Raw genomic sequence first — 24,332 nt, forward strand, 5'->3', positions numbered from 1 at the left:
ATGGTGCAAAATTATGCAAAACTCGTTTAAATACACTACTGAAATAATTTAAGCATAAAAATGGTTGAAACGTTTGAGATACTCTAATAGAGCAGTCATTTACTCTAATAGAGCAGTCAACTTAGAGTCCATAATTCTACTATAGCAGTCAACTTAGAGTCCATAATTCTACTATAGCAGTCACTTGTAAATCGTATTAATATGCTTATTATTTAGCACAAATTTCAGGAATAATTTTGTGAATAATAGGATAGATAGGGAATAATTCTGAGAATAATACGTAGGTGAATAAAAAAGAATTGCCAGAAAGAATAATTGGAAGATTTTGGAGCATAATAGACTTAAGCCTACTCAACTCATAGGATGGCAAGGATGACAAATCGCTTCCATCTGAGTGCTGTAGGATGCAAAATTGAATACATGACTTTTGTCACATGACCAAAAATAAATTCCCACAATTGATTTTGGCTTGAGTTTGTATATAAAGAAATTGGCGGTACTGTTCCCATATCAAGGCCATGGTACATTTACAATGTACCATAGCCAGCCAGGGTTTATAAGATATGTACCTACAATGTACCATAGCCAGCCAGGGTTTATAAGATATGTACCTACAATGTACCATAGCCAGCCAGGGTTTATAAGATATGTACCCTGAAATTTGCCTTTGAAATTAGGTGGCTTCATGGCACATTTATAAACTCTGGATATTTGTTTGAGTGTTGTAATGTAAACTTGGGAGTAGGAGGGGTATGAGGGAACTAGCCTATGTACATACATAAAAATATACTGTATGTACAAAGCTATGCAAACATTAACTTAACATTTCTATTAATAGAGTACTTACTGCATAATATGCATATTGTATACTTAATTGTTTACAAGATTGAGACTGGGTTCAGACATCATCACTCACCCTTTCTAAGATTATCTAATACACTGGTTAGCTGTGCAGCATTTTTCAACAGTGACAATGATTCACAAAGATCTAAAATATCTGATTTACATGTCACTTGTTCAATAAGACACTCAAGTATTATCTGATTAGCAGCAGTAAAGTGAGAACAGTCAAATATTGATGAGATGTGAGTATCACACAATTCTCTTTCTAATAGTTGTACAGTCTCATAATAGTTGTCAGGCATGTTCTTGATAATATCATCATAACGTGATCTCAACTCTGACAAATCTGTGGAATTGAAAAGATAAACTGTACTACAGTAGTTTCAGCAGTTATTGTCATTGTTAAGTTTGAAACAAATGTTCTTGACGAGTATATCATATTTTTAACGGTTAGAGTACTGGCAACGTTATTATAAAAAAATACAAGAAAATTTTCCAGCTAGATATGCTCACTCAGAGTGACCTCAAATTATCCCAAATACACTTTGTGTGATTGAGAATGTCACATATACACGTATTTACAAGAGGTATGATTCTGCAAGAAGCCAAGAACCCTACATGTCTGTGCATTTTATAAGTTCATTTGTGACTATATGGGATCTGGGAAAACAGTCCTATTGCCCATGACAGAAGGTTTGAACGCAAAGCTAAATAAATACACTATCAATTTCACTGTCAAAATCAGTCTACTTTGTGTCCCATTTCTCTTTCCACTACCATGTAGGTGTTGATTGGTGGTAACTCGTGACATGGCTTTAGTGTTTAATACTTTTGTATGGATTGATAGCAGAGGTGTTTCTCGTACTGTTCTTCATTTGTAATGCTGTATAATGAGTGGGAACTAAAGCAAAACTGGTATGTAGCATAGTGACTGGACTGAGCACTTCTTGTACTGTTATTTGACTTTAGTTTGTAATGATATATCGCAGGAGGTTTGAACATGGCTGAATAAGAACAGTCATTGATAATCGGGGGGTATGTTCAGTCATGTGATTAATGTATGTGGCACCATTCTTTCCCTTGATGCAAGTATGCAATGGTAATGAATTATGTTACGTGTCTGTAATCAAACAAGTGCAAGGAAACATTATAAATTTTACATGCGAGATATAAAGCAAATGAACCAAGGGACCAGCAGCTACATACACTAGATGGTATTTAATCCCAACTTCAGTCACAGCTAATATACGATTGACAGGCTGAAGAAGGAATTAAATGTCAAGTATAGTAGAGCTGCAGGTGTAGATGACTTCCCTTGTTCATTCCTTTTTTTGTCTTTGTTCCTTACTCAAATGTAAAATTTACCCTTTTAGTTGTAGTACTACAAAAATGTATATGGCCTTACTGACACCATTGCATGTACAGAAGTTATAATTAATATAATAAGATCACTGATAGCAAGTGAATTGTTTACCTATATGAAAGTCATGTTTCTGTATACTTTATACATACATGCATGTACCATTAAATAACTGCCTACAATAAGGTTTTTAATTATCTACTTACATAATGCGTTTATACCTGTTTGGTTAAGTAACTTTCGAGGTATTTTTGTATCAGGATTTCGTCTACTTGTAGTATCCAAACCAGTAGCTGACATAACAGGAAAATAATATAATAATTACACATACATCACAAGAATGCTGTACTGCTGCTGTGCACCTTGTGGAATATTGTGGAATAAATATTGTGCATATTGAGCAAATATTGTGCAATGTGCAATAAATGGTAATGGACCTATCAAAGTCATGTCCCACTCCCTCCCTCAGAGTATATGAACCAATATAGTGGACTTACAAAATACTTTGCAAGGGGACAAAATAGCTTGCCAGTGTTTTTATTTCTCAATACAGGATTTGATCGCTTGTAATGTAAACCCTTACTAATTACTATTGTTTACAACCCCAGGGATGAATTTCAAATCTACAGATAGTGTATGGGACCCCTTAAGGTGGGGTTTGACTTTGATAGGTGCATCACTCACAGTGTCAGCCACATAATAATTATGTAATTTTCATGGTTTTGGCAAGACAGAAATGCTACAACTACAGTCATCTGTCCAACCAATTGTTGCCATTTCTTTTCCATAGTTGCATGTTATATGTGACCAAATTTTGGAAAACCATCGATATACGCACAATAGTACTTTTGTGATAAAACGCATTTAAAAACTATGGGTAAAAAATGCAAGCTCCAGAAAAAAAATTATGCAAGTTTTTAGTGCCTCACTGGTGGGCGAATTAAGCCTCCAATGGATAAATCCTGGGCATCATCGTGTTCGCCTATTCATAGGGAGTACAAAAAGCTTCATTTCATCTCCATACACAAAAGTATTTCAAAATTACAGACATTTGTTTACATTACGGTGACAAAAGAATTTACCGACTATCGTTTTCAGTGAATTTTCCAACCTTTTCAAACACAGAAGTATGCCTGGGGCAACAACTATACCTTGGTGGATGCACCAATTCATGGTGAACACAATGAGCTAAGATTCAATTCTGTATGCCATTGTATCAGTAAATTTTGATGGTTTAAGTAAATGCCTGTAGATTCTTTTCTCGATAGTTTCTGTACATATCAATTTATTCGCTCGTCTGGCTGTCTAGTGCTGTATTTCCAACGCTACTTACCTTATCAAGCTGAAACTTAGCTAGTCCATTCCTCTGTCCCTGTAGAAAACAAAGAACAAATAAAATGCATTTTGAAAATTTTGCGGATATCAACGGTTTTCTAAAATTAGGTCGCATATGTTATTTGATGAAGCCAAGTTTTATCTATGTCTATCATATGAGTGCCAAAACAGGTATTTAAGTGTTTCATAGCTACACGTGAATGAAATGGAAAAATAAGATATGAAACTCTTCAAATATAGCTACACACCAAAATTTAAAACATAAAAAATCCTGGATAAGCTGCATCTATGTACTGCACTTCAATGTGCAAAAATCCTTGGTACAACCACGAACATGTTTATAATAATTAATTAAGTGCATCAACCCTTACACAGATTATTAATAGTTAATGGAGTAGACACAGTTACAGGAGCACTATCACCATTATCAGTTTTACTATAAATAACTGGATGCGCTGATTGTACTTCTTTAGTTCCTAGAAAACAAATAAGTAAAGAAAGTAAATCTATCAATACATCAAAAATGGGTACTTGCTACTTACCTCTTTTGAATTGATTTGCTTTTGCTTCTAATGATCTTTTTCTGTTGATAAAACTCTATTGAAATAAAGTACATTGATGCAGTATATTTATTCATATGTAAAGCATATCCAGCTGTTATGATTATGATGAGTGAGCCTACAGTACATCTCACACAATTAATCTTTATGCGTCTTACAGTCACAAAGCATACAGCAACACAATACATACTTTTACTTCTGAATTATACTTGTTCAGTTCCTGTAATAATAATGTCAGCTTTTTCTCCAACTCATCAGCATTATATTTTAGCATCACCATCTTGGATCTTATTTCAGAAATGTGGTGATTCTCAACCTGAAAAATTACATATCAATTCAACATTAAATTTATACAATTATTGTAGTAGTGTTTCATACTTCAAGCATTGCAGCAATATCATCCCTTAGCACCTGATGCTGTGGTGTAGTAGAGTAGTGAACTGGTCTCTGAAAAGAATTCACAGTAACTCAAAAGTATACAATAGGATAAAACATCATTATTAGGTTCAATAGTAGGCAATCATCAATGCATTGTCATCTAGGGGACCTACACTAAGGCTGCCATTGTAAAAAAAGCAACATCTTCAAAATGATTATAAACTTGATCCTGTTTCATTTTGGAGTAACTCTCACTTGGATATGGTTGCAGTGTTGATCGATTCTATTACCTGGCATTTTGAATTTCACGTGCTGAAGTGAGTGAGCTTGTCATACTATACCAGTGTGCTAGAACTGCAGCACAGACTGTGGTAACTGTGACACACTGTATTTGTACTAAAATAGTTCTACTGGATTGTGGGAGAATTTGTTAGACTACAGTTGTGGCACATGCGATGATACTTGATGAAAATACTTCCATTGATAAGTGATAACTGGTAGCAATCAGTTGTAGCTAGTTACATAAGCTTTAATACAACACCGTATGTTGGCTAGCCCATCATTGGGTCATTAGCCTTTTGTGTAATTATGAATAAAGTTGAGTGTTTTGTGGGGGATGCCTGCCCCTCCACCACATTCTGGCTAGCTACGCCCCTGATTCTATTGTTTAGATAAATCACATTGAAATACAGAGTGTAAAAATGCATGCTAAAAATATAATTTTTATGAACGCTTCAATAAACAGTGAATAATACTCCAATCGATATATGTAACTTCTATACGTACCAACGGATTAGGGAGAGTAAGAATATTTTTGTTTTGTTTTTGTACCATAAAGCAAGTGTGAGTTACGTATGTGTGTTTGCTTACATTATGGAAAAGTATAACATTATCATGGCCGTTTTTCTAAGCCTAGCTTCTTGCTTAAAAGCACGGGTACATTCATATACTTAGGCCAAACACTGTATATTGACAAATTCTCCACCTCAACGAGACAAACTCCATTCATGACTTATGATCCATTAAATGAGCCCCTGTAATTCAGTATAGTCACTATACAAACTGATTGCTTTGCTCTTCTTGCTGTCTATTGGTAAAAATTATTTGCTGAAATTTTAACAGTTTATTGAATTTTCCTCTAGACAACAAAGAAGCCATAAAATCAATGTTATAAAAAATAATTTAAAATGAAATAAGGTTCCAGTGATAAAAAGTAGTGAAACAAGAGGTGATGGTAGCTACAGTACATATCAAAACATATGTATGGGATTCGTCAAATCAAGCATTTTCAGGTGGTTATCAACATTAAAAAACTGCATAGGTCAAACCCTTAAAAATTAAGAATTATGCATTAAATAAATCTAACATCTGTTTAATATCTTTTTTGAACCTCAACTTGGTAAAACAGGCTGATCATAAAATGTGACTGGGCCTGCGATAATGGGGTATGTGGGCACATGATTTTTGCCTACTTTTTCACACTTTCATCACTCATAACGTTTTGAACCATTATGCTATGAAATTGCAATTTTCAGCTCTTAGTAAGCATTTAATTGGCATTATGATGCAAGTTACAGAATGGAAATATACTTTTCCAGTAATAAGATATGACCTGTAGAGTGATGGGATGTAGTTTGTGCCCGCATTCCCTATTTTCGCAGGCCAGGTCACAAAATTTCATCACTCCTTGTCCAATGCAAAATACATGTATTACACTACATACAAAAACACTAATTTACAACCTTTAACTCACAAAATCTCTATAGCACACCATACAATATAAAAGAAAGCTCTTGAATTTCTCTATCCAATGCCGACCGTACAAATGGGAAAATGTCACCATAGCGACAGTTATTTACTGCTGATGATGACATAATACGCGCTCCATAAATTATTATAACCTATTGGAAAATTTAATTATTTCACCAGGAAAATCCCAATTTACAAGTTGTTATCCTCAACCAACTTCACTAAATTTGGTATCATTTTATGCAGCGAAGGATGCTTAATAAGACTCCAACCGTACAAATTGTTAAACAGTTTAGTTTACAGAGATATGTTTAAAAACACAGTTTTTACAGGCATTCTGAACATGTAAATTTTGCAGTACAAGGCTCCTTTTTAGCTTCCCCTTCGTTACTACACAAAGAACTTACACATGAATCGAATCGCCTTTCATCAAGGAATCTGATAAACCAAACTTCATGTTTGTTAACCAGAGTACGTGGAAGTTATGGCACCTTCATTATCATTATCATTATTATAAATTTTAGTCAAATGACAAGGATTGCACAAAAGGCTGAGCCTGCAAACGTGCTCCCCAAAAGGACAAAACAGTACAAGATACAAGGACGATACACAAATACACAAACAACAAATAAAACAGTACAATAGCACATAAATACAAAGCAACATTTAGTTAAAAAAGAAAGCGCCGGAGGGCAACATGGAATAGTTTGGGGTCAGTTATCTGTAAGATATTGGAAGGTACGTTGTTCCAAAGGAAAGGTGAGTTGATGAAAAAGGAAAACCGATAAGCATTGATGGTGGATATAGAGGTATCTAATCCAAAACAGCCAAGCTGTAAAAAAAGAGTGCAGCCCTGAGAAAGGCTATGGTGAAAAAAGATGTGAAATCCAAGGTGGCGGCCAAGAAATGGCTGTGATGGTAGGTTAATGGTAAAAATTTTAATAACAACAATTCAGGTGAATTTGGTGCCGCTTGGTCTTGGCACAAAATTCACCTGAATTGTCGTTGTTAAAATTTTTACCATTAACCTACCATCACAGCCATTTCTTGGCCGCCACCTTGGATTTCACATCTTTTTTCACCATAGCCTTTCTCAGGGCTGCACTCTTTTTTTACAGCTTGGCTGTTTTGGATTAGATTTCACTTCTTTTTGTATTTGTATACCCCAAAGCCGGCCATAAAGCCGGCCTATGGCTGGCTTTAGGGCTTTTTAACCTGTCATTTTTTCTTTACTACAGGAAGAAGAAAAGATGAAGCAGGGTGATTTCTTTGTAGCTAACCTCTCTGCAAGGTGATCCTTCTGACTGATCTCTCTACCGGATGACTTGTTTGTAGCTGAACTCTCTACAGGGTGATTTGTTTGTAGCTGAACTCTCTACAATGTAACTTCTTCTAGCTGAACTCTCTACGGGTGGCTTGTTTCTAGCTGATCTCTCTACAGGGTGACTTGTTTCTAGCTGAACTCTCTACAGGGTGATTTGTTTGTAGCTGAACTCTCTACAAGGTAACTTCTTCTAGCTGATCTTTCTACAGGGTGATTTGTTTGTAGCTGAATTCTCTACAGGGTGATTTGTTTGCAGCTAAACTGCTACAATGTAACTTCTTCTAGCTGAACTCTCTACGGGTGGCTTGTTTCTAGCTGATCTCTCTACAGGGTGACTTGTTTCTAGCTGAACTCTCTACAGGGTGATTTGTTTGTAGCTGAACTCTCTACAATGTAACTTCTTCTAGCTGATCTTTCTACAAGGTGATTTGTTTGTAGCTGAATTCTCTACAGGGCAATTTGTTTGCAGCTGAACTCTCTACATGGTAGTTTCTTTGTAGCTGAACTCTCTACAATGTGACTTCTTCTAGCTGAACTCTCTACAGGGTGACTTGTTTCTAGCTAATCTCTCTACAGGGTGACTTGTTTCTAGCTGAACTCTCTACAGGGTGATTTGTTTGTAGCTGAACTCTCTACAAGGTAACTTCTTCTAGCTGATCTTTCTACAGGGTGATGTGTTTGTCTCTACAGGGCAATTTGTTTGCAGCTGAACTCTCTACATGGTAGTTTCTTTGTAGCTGAACTTTCTACAATGTAACTTCTTCTAGCTGAACTCTCTACAGGGTGACTTGTTTCTAGCTGATCTCTCTACAATGTAACTTCTTCTAGCTGAACTCTCTAGAGGGTGACTTGTTTGTAGCTGAACCCTCTACAGGGTGATTTGTTTGCAGCTGAACTCTCTACATGGTAGTTTCTTTGTAACCGAACTCTCTACAATGTAACTTCTTCTAGCTGAACTCTCTACAGGATGACTTGTTTCTAGCTGATCTCTCTACAGGGTGACTTGTTCCTAGCTGAACTCTCTACAGGTGATTTATTTGAGCTGAACTCTCTACATGATGGCTTCTTTGTAGCTGAACTCTCTATTAGGTACCTTCTTCTAGCTGATCCGACTACAGGGTGACTTGTTTGTAGCTGAATTTCCTACAGAATAACTTGCAATGTAATATAACTGAGTAAATTAAACATGCAGCTGAATGCTTTATTAGGGTGACTGTTCTATTAGAGTATCTCGATCTCGCATTTGCTGCACATAGTTGCCTTTCGAATCATAACTCAGTGATTTGTACTCCGATTCTTCTGTACTACTGCAAGAACTTTCTATGATGATTATTCCAGCTACATACTGATTTTCAGCTCGTTGCTCTAAGCGGTTTGCCTGGTAGACACGAAAACTAATAGTTTTTTTATTCATAAAAATTGATCGCGTAATTTTGACACAGGTTGGGTTTTGTGTCATATCTCCATGGTCTTTATCCCGATTCCTTTCAAACCACAAAAAGGCACTCCTACGATGGTTGCTCCATCTACATATCAATTTTCAACTGATTCCTCCAAGGCGTTTACCCTGTAGGCGTGACAGACCTTCGACCTTATTTTATGCAAATAATCGGTCATAACTCCGTGAATGTTCATCGGATTCCTACCAAAGTTGGTACGGAGATCCGCCTTAATGAGCCCTTTAAGTGTGCCAAATTTTAGCCCAATCCGAGCACGCATTCGTGTTTTATGGCGAATTTTGCGAAGTGTGCGAAATGAAGAAGATGAAGAAGAAGAAGAAAAAAACGAAGAAATTAAAACGAAATTTTGTTCGCTCGTATCTCGGACATGGCTGGAGCGATTTTCTTCAAATTTGGTATGTAGACTCCCCTAACTGGGCGGCACGTCTCTAGCAAATTTGGTTCCAATCGGATAAGGAATCACAGAGCTACATAGGTGTGAAAATTGCGTTTTCTTTCTTCCTGTTAATATACTCACGGTGTGGCGCGCCGGCTTCTTGGGCCGCACGACACACTATCGTGTGTCTTGATCTATGGCTGATGGATTTGAATGTCTATTAACTGCAGAGAAATACCATGAAGACGAAATTGCTGATTGGTGGAGCAAGATGTTATGTACTTGACAGATAGTGAAGTAGTGTTGTCTCTGGTGTAATGTGTAATGATGGCCACTCCAATTGATCTAAGCAACAGTCAGATGATAACTTGTTTAGAAGATGGTGTTATTTTAGTTGAAATGGGCGTAACCCATTCGGAAATCTGGAATATCTTACACAAATTTTGATATGATGAAGAAAAACCCAAATTAGTCTCACGTAGCCAGGCCCTTTTCTTTCTTTTGTGTGGGGCAGGAAAGAAAAAGGTCTGGTGAACATAGTATAGCATCGTTGTTGGGCTATCCCAAGATTGTGGGGATTCTACTGTGCAGCTTCCAGATTGTTGTTTGGTGCAAATGACGTGACCTGCTGCATTTGCATCCTGTTACCATAGATATTTCAGTAGTAGCTATGGCAAATATTAGCAAATCACGTCATTCGTGCCAATCAACAATCTGGAAGCTGCGCAGTAGAATCTCCGGATAGCCCAACGACGATGCTATACTATGTTCACCAGACCCTTTTCTTTCCTGCCCCCACACAAAAGAAAGAAAAGGGTCTGGCTATGCGAGACTAAATCCAAATAGCAATGTATAAATTGGCATGATTAAATGTGGTTGTGACTGCTGTATTAGAGTATCTCCATCTCGCTCGTAACAGTACTATACATACAAAGTATTAACCCTATAATTTATTAGAATAAAAACCCTATAGACGGGTTGCCTTTTTAAGGCGTGGTCGTTTTACCATAAATTTTCCACATACTTTCCGAGTTTGCTAAGTCAAAAATGTATTACAGCTAATGGAGAAAATGATCGTTTTGGTTAACTTTAGCAAGCAGGAGTTAGCCAGCCTACAGAACAGAAAGTATGTTATAGAGAAAGGTTCGAGCTATAACATATCCAGCGTGTAAGGTGAAGGCTGAACGAGAAGATGATTTTCTCTCAATCTCGGGTTTTTGGAAAGCGATAAAACTCGCTGAAAACATTCTTTGTAAGACTTTGCTACTACTTAGAATGATAGACTGGATGATTTTAACTCACCTTGTACCTTTGAAGAATCAAAAACGTTTGTCAAACTATTTTTAAAAAATGGGTTTTTTGTTGACTTCTTTGTAGTAATATGTGGTTGTAGTTGTATGTTATATTATGTGGTTGTTAATGTGTGGTTGTAGCTGTATAGTTTCCTAATGTATTATGGTTTGTTGTAAAGGTTTCATATTGCTCTATTGTTGTAACTGATCTATATCTATTGTATGTATGCTATTGTTTGATTAGTTATTGTCTAAGTAAAGCTGAGAGAAGTAGCGTATAGCTAGGCGTCATATAGCCAGATATTACATGGTGTCAGAAGTGGGATCCATAGGATGGCCACATTTCAAGTAGCTTCACCCACTAGCTTCAACTTCGCTAGGCCAGAAGAGTGGCCTAAGTGGCATAAACGTTTCGAGCGGTTTAAACATGCTTCAGGACTCGCAGAGAAGTCAGAAGAAAGTCAAATCAATACATTGACCTATACAATGGGCTCCAAAGCAGATGACATTTTTCAATCCTTCAACTTGTCGACTGAGGATCAGAAAAAGTATGACGCTGTTGTTACCCGTTCCCAAGATCATTTTATTGCTCGCCGAAATGTTATTTTTGAGAGAGCTAAATTTAACTCTCGCATACAAGAAGAAGGAGAATCAGCAGACTCTTTTATTACTTCCTTGTATGGACTAGCAGAGCACTGTGGGTTTGGTACACTACACGACGAACTAATTCATGATCGTATTGTTGTGGGAATCAGAGACACTAGTCTACCAGAGAAGCTACAAATGGATCCCAAACTCAATTTACAGAAAGCTGTTAATGCTGTTCGCCAGAGCGAAGCTGTAAAATCGCAGCAAGCCACAGTAAGGGGTGTGGCTAAGTCCTCTGATGACGCCATTGATGTTCTGCAAAAAGGCAGACACCCGAAGAAGGGGCAGGGCTACAAAGTCCGCAAGCAGTTCAGCAGATATAGTGACAAACTACCAGTGCACAAACCTCTCAGCAAGTTTCATAGTCAGCCACCAAACAATTACAACTGTTCTCACTGTGGACAATCACCAATGCATCCACGACAGCAATGTCCAGCCAGAGATGCTACCTGTCACCGTTGCTCTAAGAAAGGACACTTTAAGTCAGTGTGCTGATCTAAGGCTGTGGATGACATTTCAGACAATAACTCCGATGTTACCTCAAGCACTGGAGAGCTATCTTTCCTTGATACAGTTTCTCTCGAAGTTTCCTTTGTACATGGAGGAAGCCAACCATGGACCGTTGTACTTGGTCTGAACAGTAGTCAGACAGAATTTAAAATTGACACTGGAGCAGATGTTACAGTTGTACCAGAACATGTTTACAAAGAGTCTAGAGATGAACCTTTGAGCTCCTCAGACAGAATACTCCGTGGCCCAAGCAAATACTCTCTACAAGTATTGGGCAAGTTTCTAGCCACTTTACAGAAGGATCAATCCAATACACAAGAACAAATCTATGTTGTCAGAGAGCTACAGAAAGCACTTCTAGGAAGACCTGCAATTGAATCCTTAGGGCTACTAATTCGTGTTGACGAAGTGTTGTCGAGTAAAACAGTTGTTGTTTCCAAATTTCCTCATCTTTTCACAGGCTTAGGCTGTATGAAAGGAGCTTACCACATTGATCTCAGACCTGATGCTACTCCGTTTGCTCTCACAGTACCTCGTAGAGTAGCTATACCACTCATGGAGAAAGTCAAAACTGAACTACAACGAATGGAGAAGATGGGAGTCATCTCTCGAGTCTCAGAACCAACTGACTGGTGTGCAGGTATGGTAGTTGTCCCCAAACCTGATGGGAGAATCAGAATTTGTGTAGACCTCACCAAGCTAAACCAGAGTGTGCGACGTGAGCAACATATACTACCATCTGTTGAGCAAACTCTAGCTCAGTTGGGGGGAGCTACCGTATTTTCGAAACTGGATGCAAATTCAGGCTTCTGGCAAATTGAACTGACCAGAGAATCAGCACTGTTGATGACTTTCATAACTCCTTATGGCAGATATTGTTTCAATCGCCTCCAATTTGGGATTACTTCTGCTCCTGAACACTTTCAGAGACGTATGTCAGATATTTTACAAGGCCTGGAAGGTGTTGTTTGCCTTATTGACGACATTTTAGTTTATGGAAAAACCCAGGAAGAACATGACAAACACTTGACTGTTGTTTTACAAAAAGTTGCTGCTGCAGGCATTACACTCAATCCAGCCAAATGTGAGTTTTCCTGCAAAGAAATCAGATTCCTGGGACAGTTGGTTGATACACAAGGCGTCCATGCTGACCCTAGCAAAGTCAAAGCCATACAACAGATGAAAGAGCCTAAAAACATTTCTGAGTTACGCAGATTTCTAGGGATGATCAACCAACTAGGCAAATTCACACCAAATTTGGCAGAGAACACTAAACCTCTTCGTGATCTACTGAGCACTAAAAATCAGTGGACTTGGGGGAGTAGACAACAGGAGGCATTCAAACAGCTGCAAAGCCTGGTGAGTTCAAACTGTGTACTTACCTTGTTTGATCCTTGCAGGAAAACCTGTGTAAGTGCAGATGCGTCCTCGTTTGGCCTGGGGGCTGTATTGACTCAACAGCAACCATCAGGCGAGTGGAGGCCAGTTGCTTACATTTCAAGATCTATGACTCCAACAGAACAGCATTACGCCCAGATTGAAAAGGAAGCTTTGGCAGTGACATGGGCATGTGAAAGGTTTAGAGATTACTTAATTGGTCTTTCCTTTCACATACAGACTGATCATAAACCCCTTGTGCCGTTGTTCACCTACAAAGGCTTAGATGAACTTCCTGTTCGTGTTCAACGCTTTCGTTTTCGTCTGATGCGTTTCAACTTCACTGTATCACATGTACCTGGCAAAGATCTCGTAGTGGCAGATACACTCTCAAGGGCACCAGTTTCATCAGGAGTTACTGATGATGAAGAGTTTCAACAAGAAGTAGAAGCTTATATCAATCTCATTGTGCAACAGTTACCAGCTTCTGAACACAGACTGAAAGAGATTATGGCTAGACAGCAAGAAGATGACACATGCAAAACAATGATCAAATACTGTCATGATAATTGGCCACATCGCAGCCATATTGCAAGTTGTGCTAAGCCTTACCTTTCAGTAGCAGCTGAACTTTCTGTGTGTAATGGCCTACTACTCAGAGGTGACCGAATTGTTATTCCTCAATCACTGCAGCCAGAAATTTTGGGGAAGTTACATTGTGGACATCAGGGAATATCTAAGTGCCGTGAGAGAGCTCGTCAATCTGTTTGGTGGCCTGGGATCAACAAAGACATAGAAGTCATGATCTCCAAATGCCTGATTTGCTGTAAGCACAAGAAGCAAAACACAGAGCCATTGAAACCAACTCCATTTCCAGAATATCCCTGGCAAAATGTGGCCATTGATCTGTTTGAGTGGAAGAAAACCACTTATGTTTTAGTAGTCGATTACTATTCACGATACATTGAAGTGTGTTCCCTCAGAAGTACTAGTTCTGCAAGTGTTATTCACAAGCTTAAAACTGTCTTTGCTCGTCATGGTATTCCAGAGAGCTTAATGTCAGACAATGGCCCACAATTCTCTTCACAAGAGTTTCCAACTTTTCCAAGGATTATGGTTTTGATCATGTCACCAGTAGTCCCAACTATCCACAGACCAATGGAGAAGCAGAACGAGCAGTGCGAACTATCAAAACTTTACTGTCTAAAAATGATGATTCACTATTGGCACTACTAACATACCGTTCAACTCCTTTGCAAAATGGATATAGTCCAGCTGAATTGTTAATGGGTCGAAAACTCAGAACTACTTTACCTACTATCTCACAAACTCTCCAACCAAAGTTACCAAACAAGAGAACTTTACAAAGCAAGGAGGATGATATGAGAAATAAACAGAAAGCCAATTACAATTGTCGACACAGAGCAAGAAACTTAGAACCACTACTTCCAGGAGAAACAGTGTGGTTGCCAGATCGTGAGTCTAGCGGAACAGTAGTCGAAGAATCTAGTCCAAGGTCTTATACAGTTCAAACCCCCAATGGACAGTTTCGACAAAATCGCAGACATATCATTCCAACTCCAAGTAACTCAACATCAGAGTTACCACCCAGCGCTGAAACCATTCCAACTAACAATGATTTACCTACCAACAGTAACAACCAACAAGATTCAACACACACTCGTACTAGAAGTGGCAGAGTGTCTAAACCACCAGATCGATTTATTTCTAGTGGACTCATTTGAACTGGTTTGTTATTTTTTGTATGTTTTAGTTTTATTTATCCCAGAAGGGGAGATGTAGTAATATGTGGTTGTAGTTGTATGTTATATTATGTGGTTGTTAATGTGTGGTTGTAGCTGTATTTACTTCCTGCAGTTAGGTGCAGAATTTCTTGCACCTTCTTTGGCACAACTATTCCAACTATCACTATCATCTGGGAAACTGCCATTAGACTGGGTTAGTGCCAATGTTGTTCCAGTTCATAAGAAAGGCGACAAACACGCTACAAGTAATTACCGTCCTATAAGCCTAACTTCCATTGTTATTAAAGTTATGGAGAGAATTATCCATCGCAAACTTGTTGCTGCTCTTGAACAACACAACCTTCTTAATGACTGTCAATTTGGTTTTCACCACAAACGCTCTACTGTTTCTTTACTTTTGGAGGCAGTTAATGATTGGGCAACTTCTCTGGAACAGCGTAGTAGTACTCACTGCATTTTCTTAGACCTAGCAAAGGCTTTTGATTCTGTTTCCCATCCTCGTTTACTGTTGAAGTTGGAATCTCTTGGAATCTCTGGTGATATTTTGATTTGGTTAAAGGCATTTTTAACAAGTCGTCGCCAGCGTGTTGTAGTTAATGGGAGGTTTTCCTCATGGCTTCTGGTTACCTCAGGGGTGCCCCAGGGTTCAGTCTTAGGCCCTCTTCTTTTTTTACTTTTCATTAATGACATTTCCTCTGTTATATCTCACAGCAAAGTCAAACTATTTGCTGATGATGTCACGATCTACAAGGAAATCTCATCACCTGATGATGTTAAATTGTTGCAGTTTGATCTCTCAAGTATAGCTCAGTGGGCGAAAAAGTGGCTCTTGCGTCTCAATCCAATTAAATGTGATAGCATAGTGATTTCCAACAAGCGTTCCTCAATTTTACCTTCATACTATCTAGATTCTTCTGTTATCCTGTAATTCGATACCTAGGCATTATAGTTGACACAAAGCTGAACTGGAATGAACACTGTAAATATGTTTCAGCTAAAGCTACTAAAGCACTCAATTTTCTTCGCCACTGCTTGTTCAATGCTCCTTCATCCATTAAATCTACTGCTTACAAATGCATTGTCCGCCCCGTTATGGAATATGCCAGTCCAGTTTGGCATCCTCATACTGCTAAAAACATCAATGCTCTGGAATCTGTTCAGCGTAGAGCTGCCCGTTGGGCTTCCAATAGTAGGTGGATTCCTTCATCTCACTGTTGGAGTAAGTCTTCTGACGAATGCATCCAAGCATTAAAGTGGCCTACCATTCAACAGCGTCACAACTACTTTACTATTTGTTGCATTCATGATAGTCTCTACCACAGGAATTCCTTACCATTTAGTGAACATTTTTAGTTGTCCCAAGCTCCCACAAGGTGTCACCCTCTATCTCTCCGGCCTGTGACATCGTCTATCAATTCGTTTCGTTACTCTTTCTTTGTGAACAGCCCATTTCTGTGGAATACCATACCCCATACCATCCTGCGAATTAAACAGCCACCCTTGTTCCGTTTAGCCCTCCGTCGTTTTCTTTTTTGAATCTTCTGTATACTTAATGTTCTTGTTTTGTTAGTATTTATTTTTGTTCTTGTAGTAGTTTTGTTTTACAGGTGTATTTGCTTATGTCATTGTTTTTGTAATTTCTGGTGTATATGTGCTTTTTGTGGGAAGTACGCCTACAGGCTTGTCCTTTTGTACAACCCGGTCTTTTGACAAAATTGATAATAACATAACATAACATAACACATATGGTTTGTTGTAAAGGTTTCATATTGTTCTATTGTTGTAACTGATCTATATCTATTGTATGTATGCTATTGTTAGATTAGTTATTGTCTAAGTAAAGCTGAGAGAAGTAGCGTATAGCTAGGCGTCATATAGCCAGATATTACATTCTTGACCAACATTGTAATCATGCGTAAAATGGAAAGTCGCGTTTGCTCGCGATACACAAGGGACACGCCCTAAATGGGATAGGGTTTATTGACAAACCAGCACTTTAGCTAGTAGCTCTCTATTGGGGGTGCTGGTTACAATGTTGGTAACCAGCACCCCTTAGACCAACATTGCTGGTTACAATGTTGGTCTAAGGGGTGCTGGTTACCCCGGGAAAAAAAAAGAAAAAAAAAGCTCTCTATTGGGGGTGGTGGCGAGGGCATGAAAACCAACGGGTTCTTTGTAAACTCAATTACAGCATTATCGTAAGTGCTTTCCCACTAGGGACCTCCGAGAAGGCTAGTATATTTGAATACGTTTTTGGTTTTGTTCTATAATTCCAGTAATTCTGCTTGCAGTGACACTCGCAGTGACATGGAAAAAAACGACAAGTAGGTCTATAGTTACGTAGATCTATAATAACTAACATTTATTACTCTCACATCTGATTCCTTAGTGACCTCAGGGACGTCATGTCTCGCGTTATGCACAGCCGCCATATCATTCGTACAGGGTACCGCCCCTGCTAACCACCATGTTATTTTTGGAAATCACGATTAAGACCACGTGATCCCGGGGCCAATGGCATGACAAAATGAGTTGAAACAACACATGTTATAGGAAAACTAGGTGATTATTATTAATTAGCAAAACCCACCAAGGACAACATGCTAATTATTATTATTATTATACAGGAATTTAAAAAAAAGGCAAAGCCTGTAAATTCTGATCCTATATGTTACAATAAATCTATGCTAAACATAATGTCATTGTTCAAGTTGTCAAACAACTTCTTGAATTCATCAGTTGATTGAGCCTCCACAATACCACTAGGAAGAGAGTTCCAGTTGTTCACTACATGGTGAGAAAAATAATTCTGTCGAACCTCTCTAAAAGCAAATTGCTTGAACAGTTTGCAAGAGTGCCCTCTAATTGCTGTCCATGCTCTTGTAAAAAAAAGTAGTTTCATTCACATTTAGATGTCCATTTAATATGTTGTAGGTCATGATCATGTCCCCGCGAAGTCTCCGATACTTTAAAGTTGGTAATTTGAGGTATTTTAGACGCTCTTCATAAGGTAGATGTTTGATAGATGGTACCAGCCTTGTTGCATATCTTTGGACCTTTTCAATTGCATCTTCGCCTACTTTGTAATTAGGACCCCATATGGTGTTGCCATACTCAAGACATGGTCTTACGATAGACTTGTATAAGTAAGAAAATGTTTGAGGACTTAAGTTAATAAAGCACTTACTAATTAGACCCAGAAGTCTTCTTGCTTTACTAACAGTTACTGCTACGTGCTTATGAAATTTTAGTTGACTGTCAATCATGATCCCTTTTCCTCACTAGTTTGCTTAATGTCACAACCAGCCATGGTATAAACATGACTACAGTTTGTCTTCCGTAGATGTAAAGTTTTACATTTGGAGACGTTAAATGGTAACTGCCACATCTCCGACCACATAAGTAGATGGTCAATGTCCTGTTGCATTCTACAAATAACAGCATCATCTGTCACACAACTGTATAATTTAGTATCATCAGCAAATAAAAGGCGGTGAATAGTCAGAACTTGAGGTAAATCATTGATGTACACCACAAAGAAAATAGGGCCAAGGACAGAACCTTGTGGCACACCTGAACGGACATCAGCCCATGAAGATTTAAATGTGCATTACAATTACAACTTCATGTGATTGTTAGAACTCAGAGAACCGACAAACTATTGCTGCACATACACTAAAATGTGACGGTCAATAGTCACTTTGGCTCCTAAAAACCATTACTCTATTATCATACAATGAAATAACACCTTAAACTGGCTAATTGAACTAACAAGTTGGAGAGAAGAGAATTATGGAACTGTTACAGTGAATACTTTTTGCTACATCAAAAGATTATTCAAATGCTTTTTATTCTTTAGTGTCACCATTGGTGATGAGGGTGTATTGGCTTATGCATTTAGAAGTCACCTGTATGGAAGTATTTAAACAGAATTACTTAATCAAAGTTGTATATCAACGCTCACTTTTCACAGACTTATTGACCATTGTCACCATTCACAGGCCTACAAGTGGCATGGTAGAGTATGGTCATGGATTAATGTTAAGAATAACACAATGCCTAGTAAAGTAGTCATTTCTCAATCTGGTACATTGTAGGTATCTTATGAATGATAGCATTTACTTTCGGGTTTTGTATAGAAGTAGCTATATACCAACTTCTGGATCACCTGACAGGTGCTTTTGCTACTCATATTTGCAACTTATTTACAGTTGATAGTACTGTGCAGTGCATACATTTTCTTTTAGTTGTTTGTGTGGTTATATAGACAACATTTTGTATTTTCATTATTAATATAACACTTAATGCAAGCAAACCAACCATAGCAGATTTATATAGTACATGCAGCTGTACTTATGGTACTGTATACACACAATAGTTATAATTATTATATAGCTATTATATGTGCACATTTTGTGGGTAAATTTTGAAGTTTGCAGGACAACTGATTTATTTGCAAAGATCATTCTTATACTAGATGAAATCACAAGAGGCAATAATCTGACTTTGATATAGAGTAATGAAATATTGCATACAGCTTCAAGCATTGACATCAGTAGTGGTACCATTATGGTACTATTGGTAAAGAAAATGCACAATATTATATACATGGCAGACTACACAAACTTATCACACCCCAAACATACAGAACATTGAAACAAATCTTACCTGCAATCTTGCTAGTTGGGTAGTCCTGGCAACAATCTTCATGAAAGTGACAAACCGGCGTACTTAATAACTTTAAACAGGGTGTAGGACCAGGTGTCCTACAGACCTTCAGCACTTGTGCTGAAAGTAGTGCTGAAACTATTATTCGGATATTCGACTATTTGGTCGGCAGGACATCATTCAATTCATTAACGTGCTATTTGAATATTCTAGTGTCCATAGAACCACTCATTTTGAAAGATCCATGGCCACTTTTTGCATTAAAATTTGGTGATATCAAAGTCTGTTTATCGCTAAAGAGAATACTTAATGCTTTATTGACTTTATTGTACCAATCTACCAATCTAGTATTGGATTGGCAATTGGTTCAGACAATTTAAGCAAAATTGGTATAATTGATCATGATTTTTAAAATAAACACCGATTCAATTCTGATTTTTCTGATAACCACTCCATAGGAATTATATAACAGGTTGCCCTTTTGGTACATATCTATATAAAACCAAGCTACGTATAAAAAAAGGGAAAGGCCTCCAAATAGACCAAGGTGAAAAAGATGTGAAATCAAGTGGCAGCCAAGAAATAGCTGTGATGGTATGTAGATTAATAGCAAAAAATTAACAATAACAATTCAGGTGAATTTGTGTTGCCTTCACTAAGATTTGGCACCAAATTCACCTGAAAAATCATTACTAAAAGATTTGCCCACCACAGCCATTCCTTGGCCGCCACCTTGGATTTCACATCTCTTTTCACCTTAGCCATATTGGAGGCTGCACACTTTTCATAGCTTGAGATATCACTTCTGGTACCTCATAGGCTGGGTTTGGGACTTTCTATTTACTTATCCTTTCTTTACTGCAGAGTTGAAGAAAACTGCAGATGTCTAACAATATGATGTATAGCTAATTTGTAATTTGTACCATAAAATTATCACATGAACTCTCCACAGGTTGACTTGTTTGTAGCTGAACTCTCCACTGGGTGACTGTTAACATAGCTGAATTTAACTCTCTAGAGGGAGACTGTAGCTGAACTGTCCAAAGTAAATGAACTCTATTCAGGGTGACTTGTTAAACTTGCTACAGAGTGACTTGTTTGTAATTGTGGTTCTCCGCAAAGTAAGCTTTCTCACCACAGTTTGTATTTCAGCAGTAGTAGATTTCTCCCATTGTATGTAATCTGAGTCAAAATCCCACCCTGAAGCAAACTCTTGAAGTATGTATATTCAAGAACTAACAATTAGAATCAAACTATCATCCTGAGTATGATGATTTCCAAATCTGTTCTGTAGCATGATAGCCCCAGCCTCATGCAGAAACTTTGAACTCTCTACAGACCATTGATCTCTGACAAACTGAATTGAGCTTCCTTTCTGATTCCCTATAATTTGAGCACTACAGCCACTTTTAACAGTTGAATTAAAGACTTATGAAGAGCTTTTAGATCTTTATAACTCCATTTAGCCACATGATACTTATCCTGTAACACTTTATTTTTTTCTTTTCTTTTTGTCCCATTAGTATGCATTTGGAACATGCAGCTCATTGTTTAGCTAAATGTGCCAAATCAGCTTTCATTGATGACACTTAATCTCTCTGAATTTTTTGGACTGGTGATCTGAGATACACGCTTTAATCTACTCATTGATTCCGACAATACAAACGTAGCTGTCTACACAGAACAATTTAGAGTCCACGAATCAGACAAGTCAGTAAGACAGCTTGGAATATAGGACCAGAAACATATATTTAACTTTACATGCACAGCCTAATGTAGAGCATAATAGCTTAATAGGTTCCAGAAAGATAATGCTAGCATAATAGGCTGAATAATGTCAGTTTTCCAGTAAACTTAGTAGTCTGTAGACCAGATACGCATGTATTTCATTGTAGCTGTATAATGCTCAATGTACTTCATTACAATAGTCATTCATTCTAATAAAGCTACCAAGCACCTAGCTACCACAGACTTATTTTGTTTGAGAGAACAATTTTGCAAATTTTGCAACTTAGTAGCAACTGTAACTGCCATTACCATGGTGGTTTTAAAGCCATTTCAGGTTAAGTGTTAAGTAAAACAAGTTACCATATAGCATACATCAGCACAATGGAATAATATTGAGCATAATTATAATTGATGAAAATTTGAGCAGCCAAGTGCAGCATAGCACACTGTATATAATAGGTGCATAATAGGCTGGTCCCTAGTTGTTGCCCTTTTTTTTAAAAGTAGTGTTTTACATGTATGTACATGTACGCAAGTAGCTACACAGAAAAATTTGGAATTTTCAACTAGAGTAGGGACCATAGTACATCGATAAAAAGTACCGAAAGTCCGAAACAAGCTGGAGTAGTGCATGATATTACAGCATAGTAAAACAATAAGAAGTGTTATATCCCTACTGTGCATTTCCATAATGGCAGCGGCGGAGGAAGTAGTTGATATGAGGGGGGGCTCCGTTGGGCTGACCCAGACTTATTTCTATAGTTTGGTAAGGTGAGACCAAAAAAAAAAAAAAAAAAAAAAAAAAGGTCACAACCAACTGACAAGAGTTTTCCACCTCACCAGCTACCATTTCTAGCTGATAAACTACATAAAAATCCTTACATAGCTCGCTACACACTGACTACTTTATTAGAGTGGCTGCTCTATTAGAGTATCTCGATCTTTATCACGGTCTTCAAGAAAGATAATTTCGGTGTGATATCCCTCAGCAGACCGAAGGCCCCCCCCCCCCCTTTCCGCCGCCTATGCATAATGGTATCTTGAGCACTGTAGGGATATAAATAACACTTCTTATTGTTTTTGTGATTTAATATCATGCGCTAGCTAGCTACTCCAGCTTGTTTCAGTACTTTTTATCGATGTGCTATGGTCCCTACTCTAGTTGAAAATTCCAAATTTTCTGTGTACTTGTTATTTTTAAATTCCATAGCAACTTGTTGAAAGCGTTTCGGATCAATCCGAAGGCTTGTTTGGGTTTAGTTTTACCTAACCGATACTGCCTCATCGTCGTCAAGGAAAATTGATTTTTGGGTGATTTTTTTCGTGGGTCATGCCTACTCCTTTGTGCTCCCTACTATATAGTAACTATCGTACTGTATGATTAGCGAGTACAATAAATGTATGATCACGTGATGATGGCGCTTATTAGAGAGTGCGCCATACACTCAGTGGTTTCATTACTTTTGGTGTGACATGGTAGAAACCACCGAGCAATTCGCAGAGCAAGATAGTGATGGAGGCTACGAATACACTTTTGTACATTCAGTTCCTGACAGATTAATGTGTATGATTTGTTACCTGCCATGTCGGAATGCGCAACTGAGCAAGTGTTGTGGTTATGTTTATTGTGAATCGTGCCTCATAAGATGGGAAAAGACACCTGGATTGAGGTATACATGTCCAACGTGCCGTGTAGATAGGCTATACACCTTAAAACATCGTGAAGCAAATCGTACCATGAAAGAACTTGAGGTTATTTGTCCAAATGGGTGTGGCTGGCAAGGGAGACTAGGTAGCGTGAATAAACACCTAAATGATTTACAGTGTAAAGCTGTGGAACAGTCATCAAAACATGTAACTATGATGAGGAACAACAGTATTTTATTTGCAATCCTTTGCTATACCAAAGTTTGCTACAATGCATTGCGGAAGTTACAATTCCCAGCAATTGAACATGCTTTTCTCATCGTTTGTATGGCAGCAGCATTTTTCATAGGCACTGTTATCAATTTAGAATTAATAGTCTGTGGTAGTAACAACAGAACATTGTCTGCAATGCCATCAAGACCATCACCACCATCTTCATTTAATATAATGATGGAAAACGTATGCGCTCCACTGTTGCAAAACTTCACAAAACCAATAATTGTGGAGATGCTAAACTTCACTGAGAAAATGACAAACAAAGAGCAGTGGCACAGCAATCCATTTTTTGTCTTCAAGGAAGGTTATCAGATGTGCCTGAGGGTAGATGCCGCTGGATTTGGTGATGGTGAAGGTACCCACATGTCTCTTATGTTATATCTTATGAAGGGACCACATGATGATAACTTAGAGCAATCAGGACTCTTACCAGTGGATGGCGATTTCAAAATAGAGTTATTGGACCAATCCAGTGGAGAGGACCACTACATTGACTATATGTACATGGATGTTTATTCCTGTAGTGAGTGTGCTCATAGAGTGTTGGGTGATGATGATATGGCTAAGGGATTAGAAAGTACTCAGTATATATCTCATGATTTCCTGTGTCAATATACGGACTATTATCTCATTAATGACACGCTCTACTTTAGAATATCATACAGAGTAACTGAGTGGATTTTCGTCTTTATTGTAATCGTAATGCCAGTATCAATAATTGGTGGTCTGGTGTTAGATTTATGCATATGCTGCTTCTTGTGTTGGTATGAACTCCCCCAGGATGAAAGAAGCAAAGTAAAAGAAATACTTGTGCTGCTTCCATTAATAGTTTTTGGTTATGGTGTAGCATTTTTTGCATTATTCACAGTAGCAAGTGTAGTTGTCTGGGCAGTGCTAACCATTCTAATTACCACAGCAGTTTATGTGGCTGCAATGAAAGACAAGGATAATTGGTTGAACATAAAAAGGATAGCCACTACTCTACTGTTAACTGCCATAATTCTTTTGGTGTTGTTTAAGATCATATTTCCAGCT

General features: G+C 37.9%; 1 protein-coding gene across 2 annotated transcripts in view; it reads right to left on the bottom strand.

The window, feature by feature from the left end:
- LOC136252030 (uncharacterized) overlaps positions 1-17,450 on the bottom strand; it is a 36,781-nt gene extending 19,331 nt beyond the window's left edge. Inside the window, exons 1-7 of one of the 2 annotated variants that reach the window (XM_066044368.1) lie at positions 17,354-17,450; positions 4,477-4,545; positions 4,289-4,414; positions 4,081-4,135; positions 3,910-4,014; positions 2,425-2,496; positions 917-1,189 (exon numbers count right to left, since the gene is read on the bottom strand). In XM_066044368.1, the coding sequence (XP_065900440.1) occupies positions 917-1,189; positions 2,425-2,496; positions 3,910-4,014; positions 4,081-4,135; positions 4,289-4,414; positions 4,477-4,545; positions 17,354-17,410 (757 nt within the window). In that variant the 5' untranslated portion in view covers positions 17,411-17,450. Of the gene's footprint in view, positions 1-916; positions 1,190-2,424; positions 2,497-3,909; positions 4,015-4,080; positions 4,136-4,288; positions 4,415-4,476; positions 4,546-17,338 lie in introns of both variants that reach the window. The other variant, XM_066044367.1, reaches the window with a different exon arrangement.
- Between the last annotated feature and the right edge of the window lie 6,882 nt (positions 17,451-24,332).

The sequence above is a fragment of the Dysidea avara genome, chromosome 4 (genome assembly GCF_963678975.1).
Source record: "Dysidea avara chromosome 4, odDysAvar1.4, whole genome shotgun sequence".
NCBI classification, from domain to species: Eukaryota; Metazoa; Porifera; class Demospongiae; order Dictyoceratida; family Dysideidae; genus Dysidea; species Dysidea avara.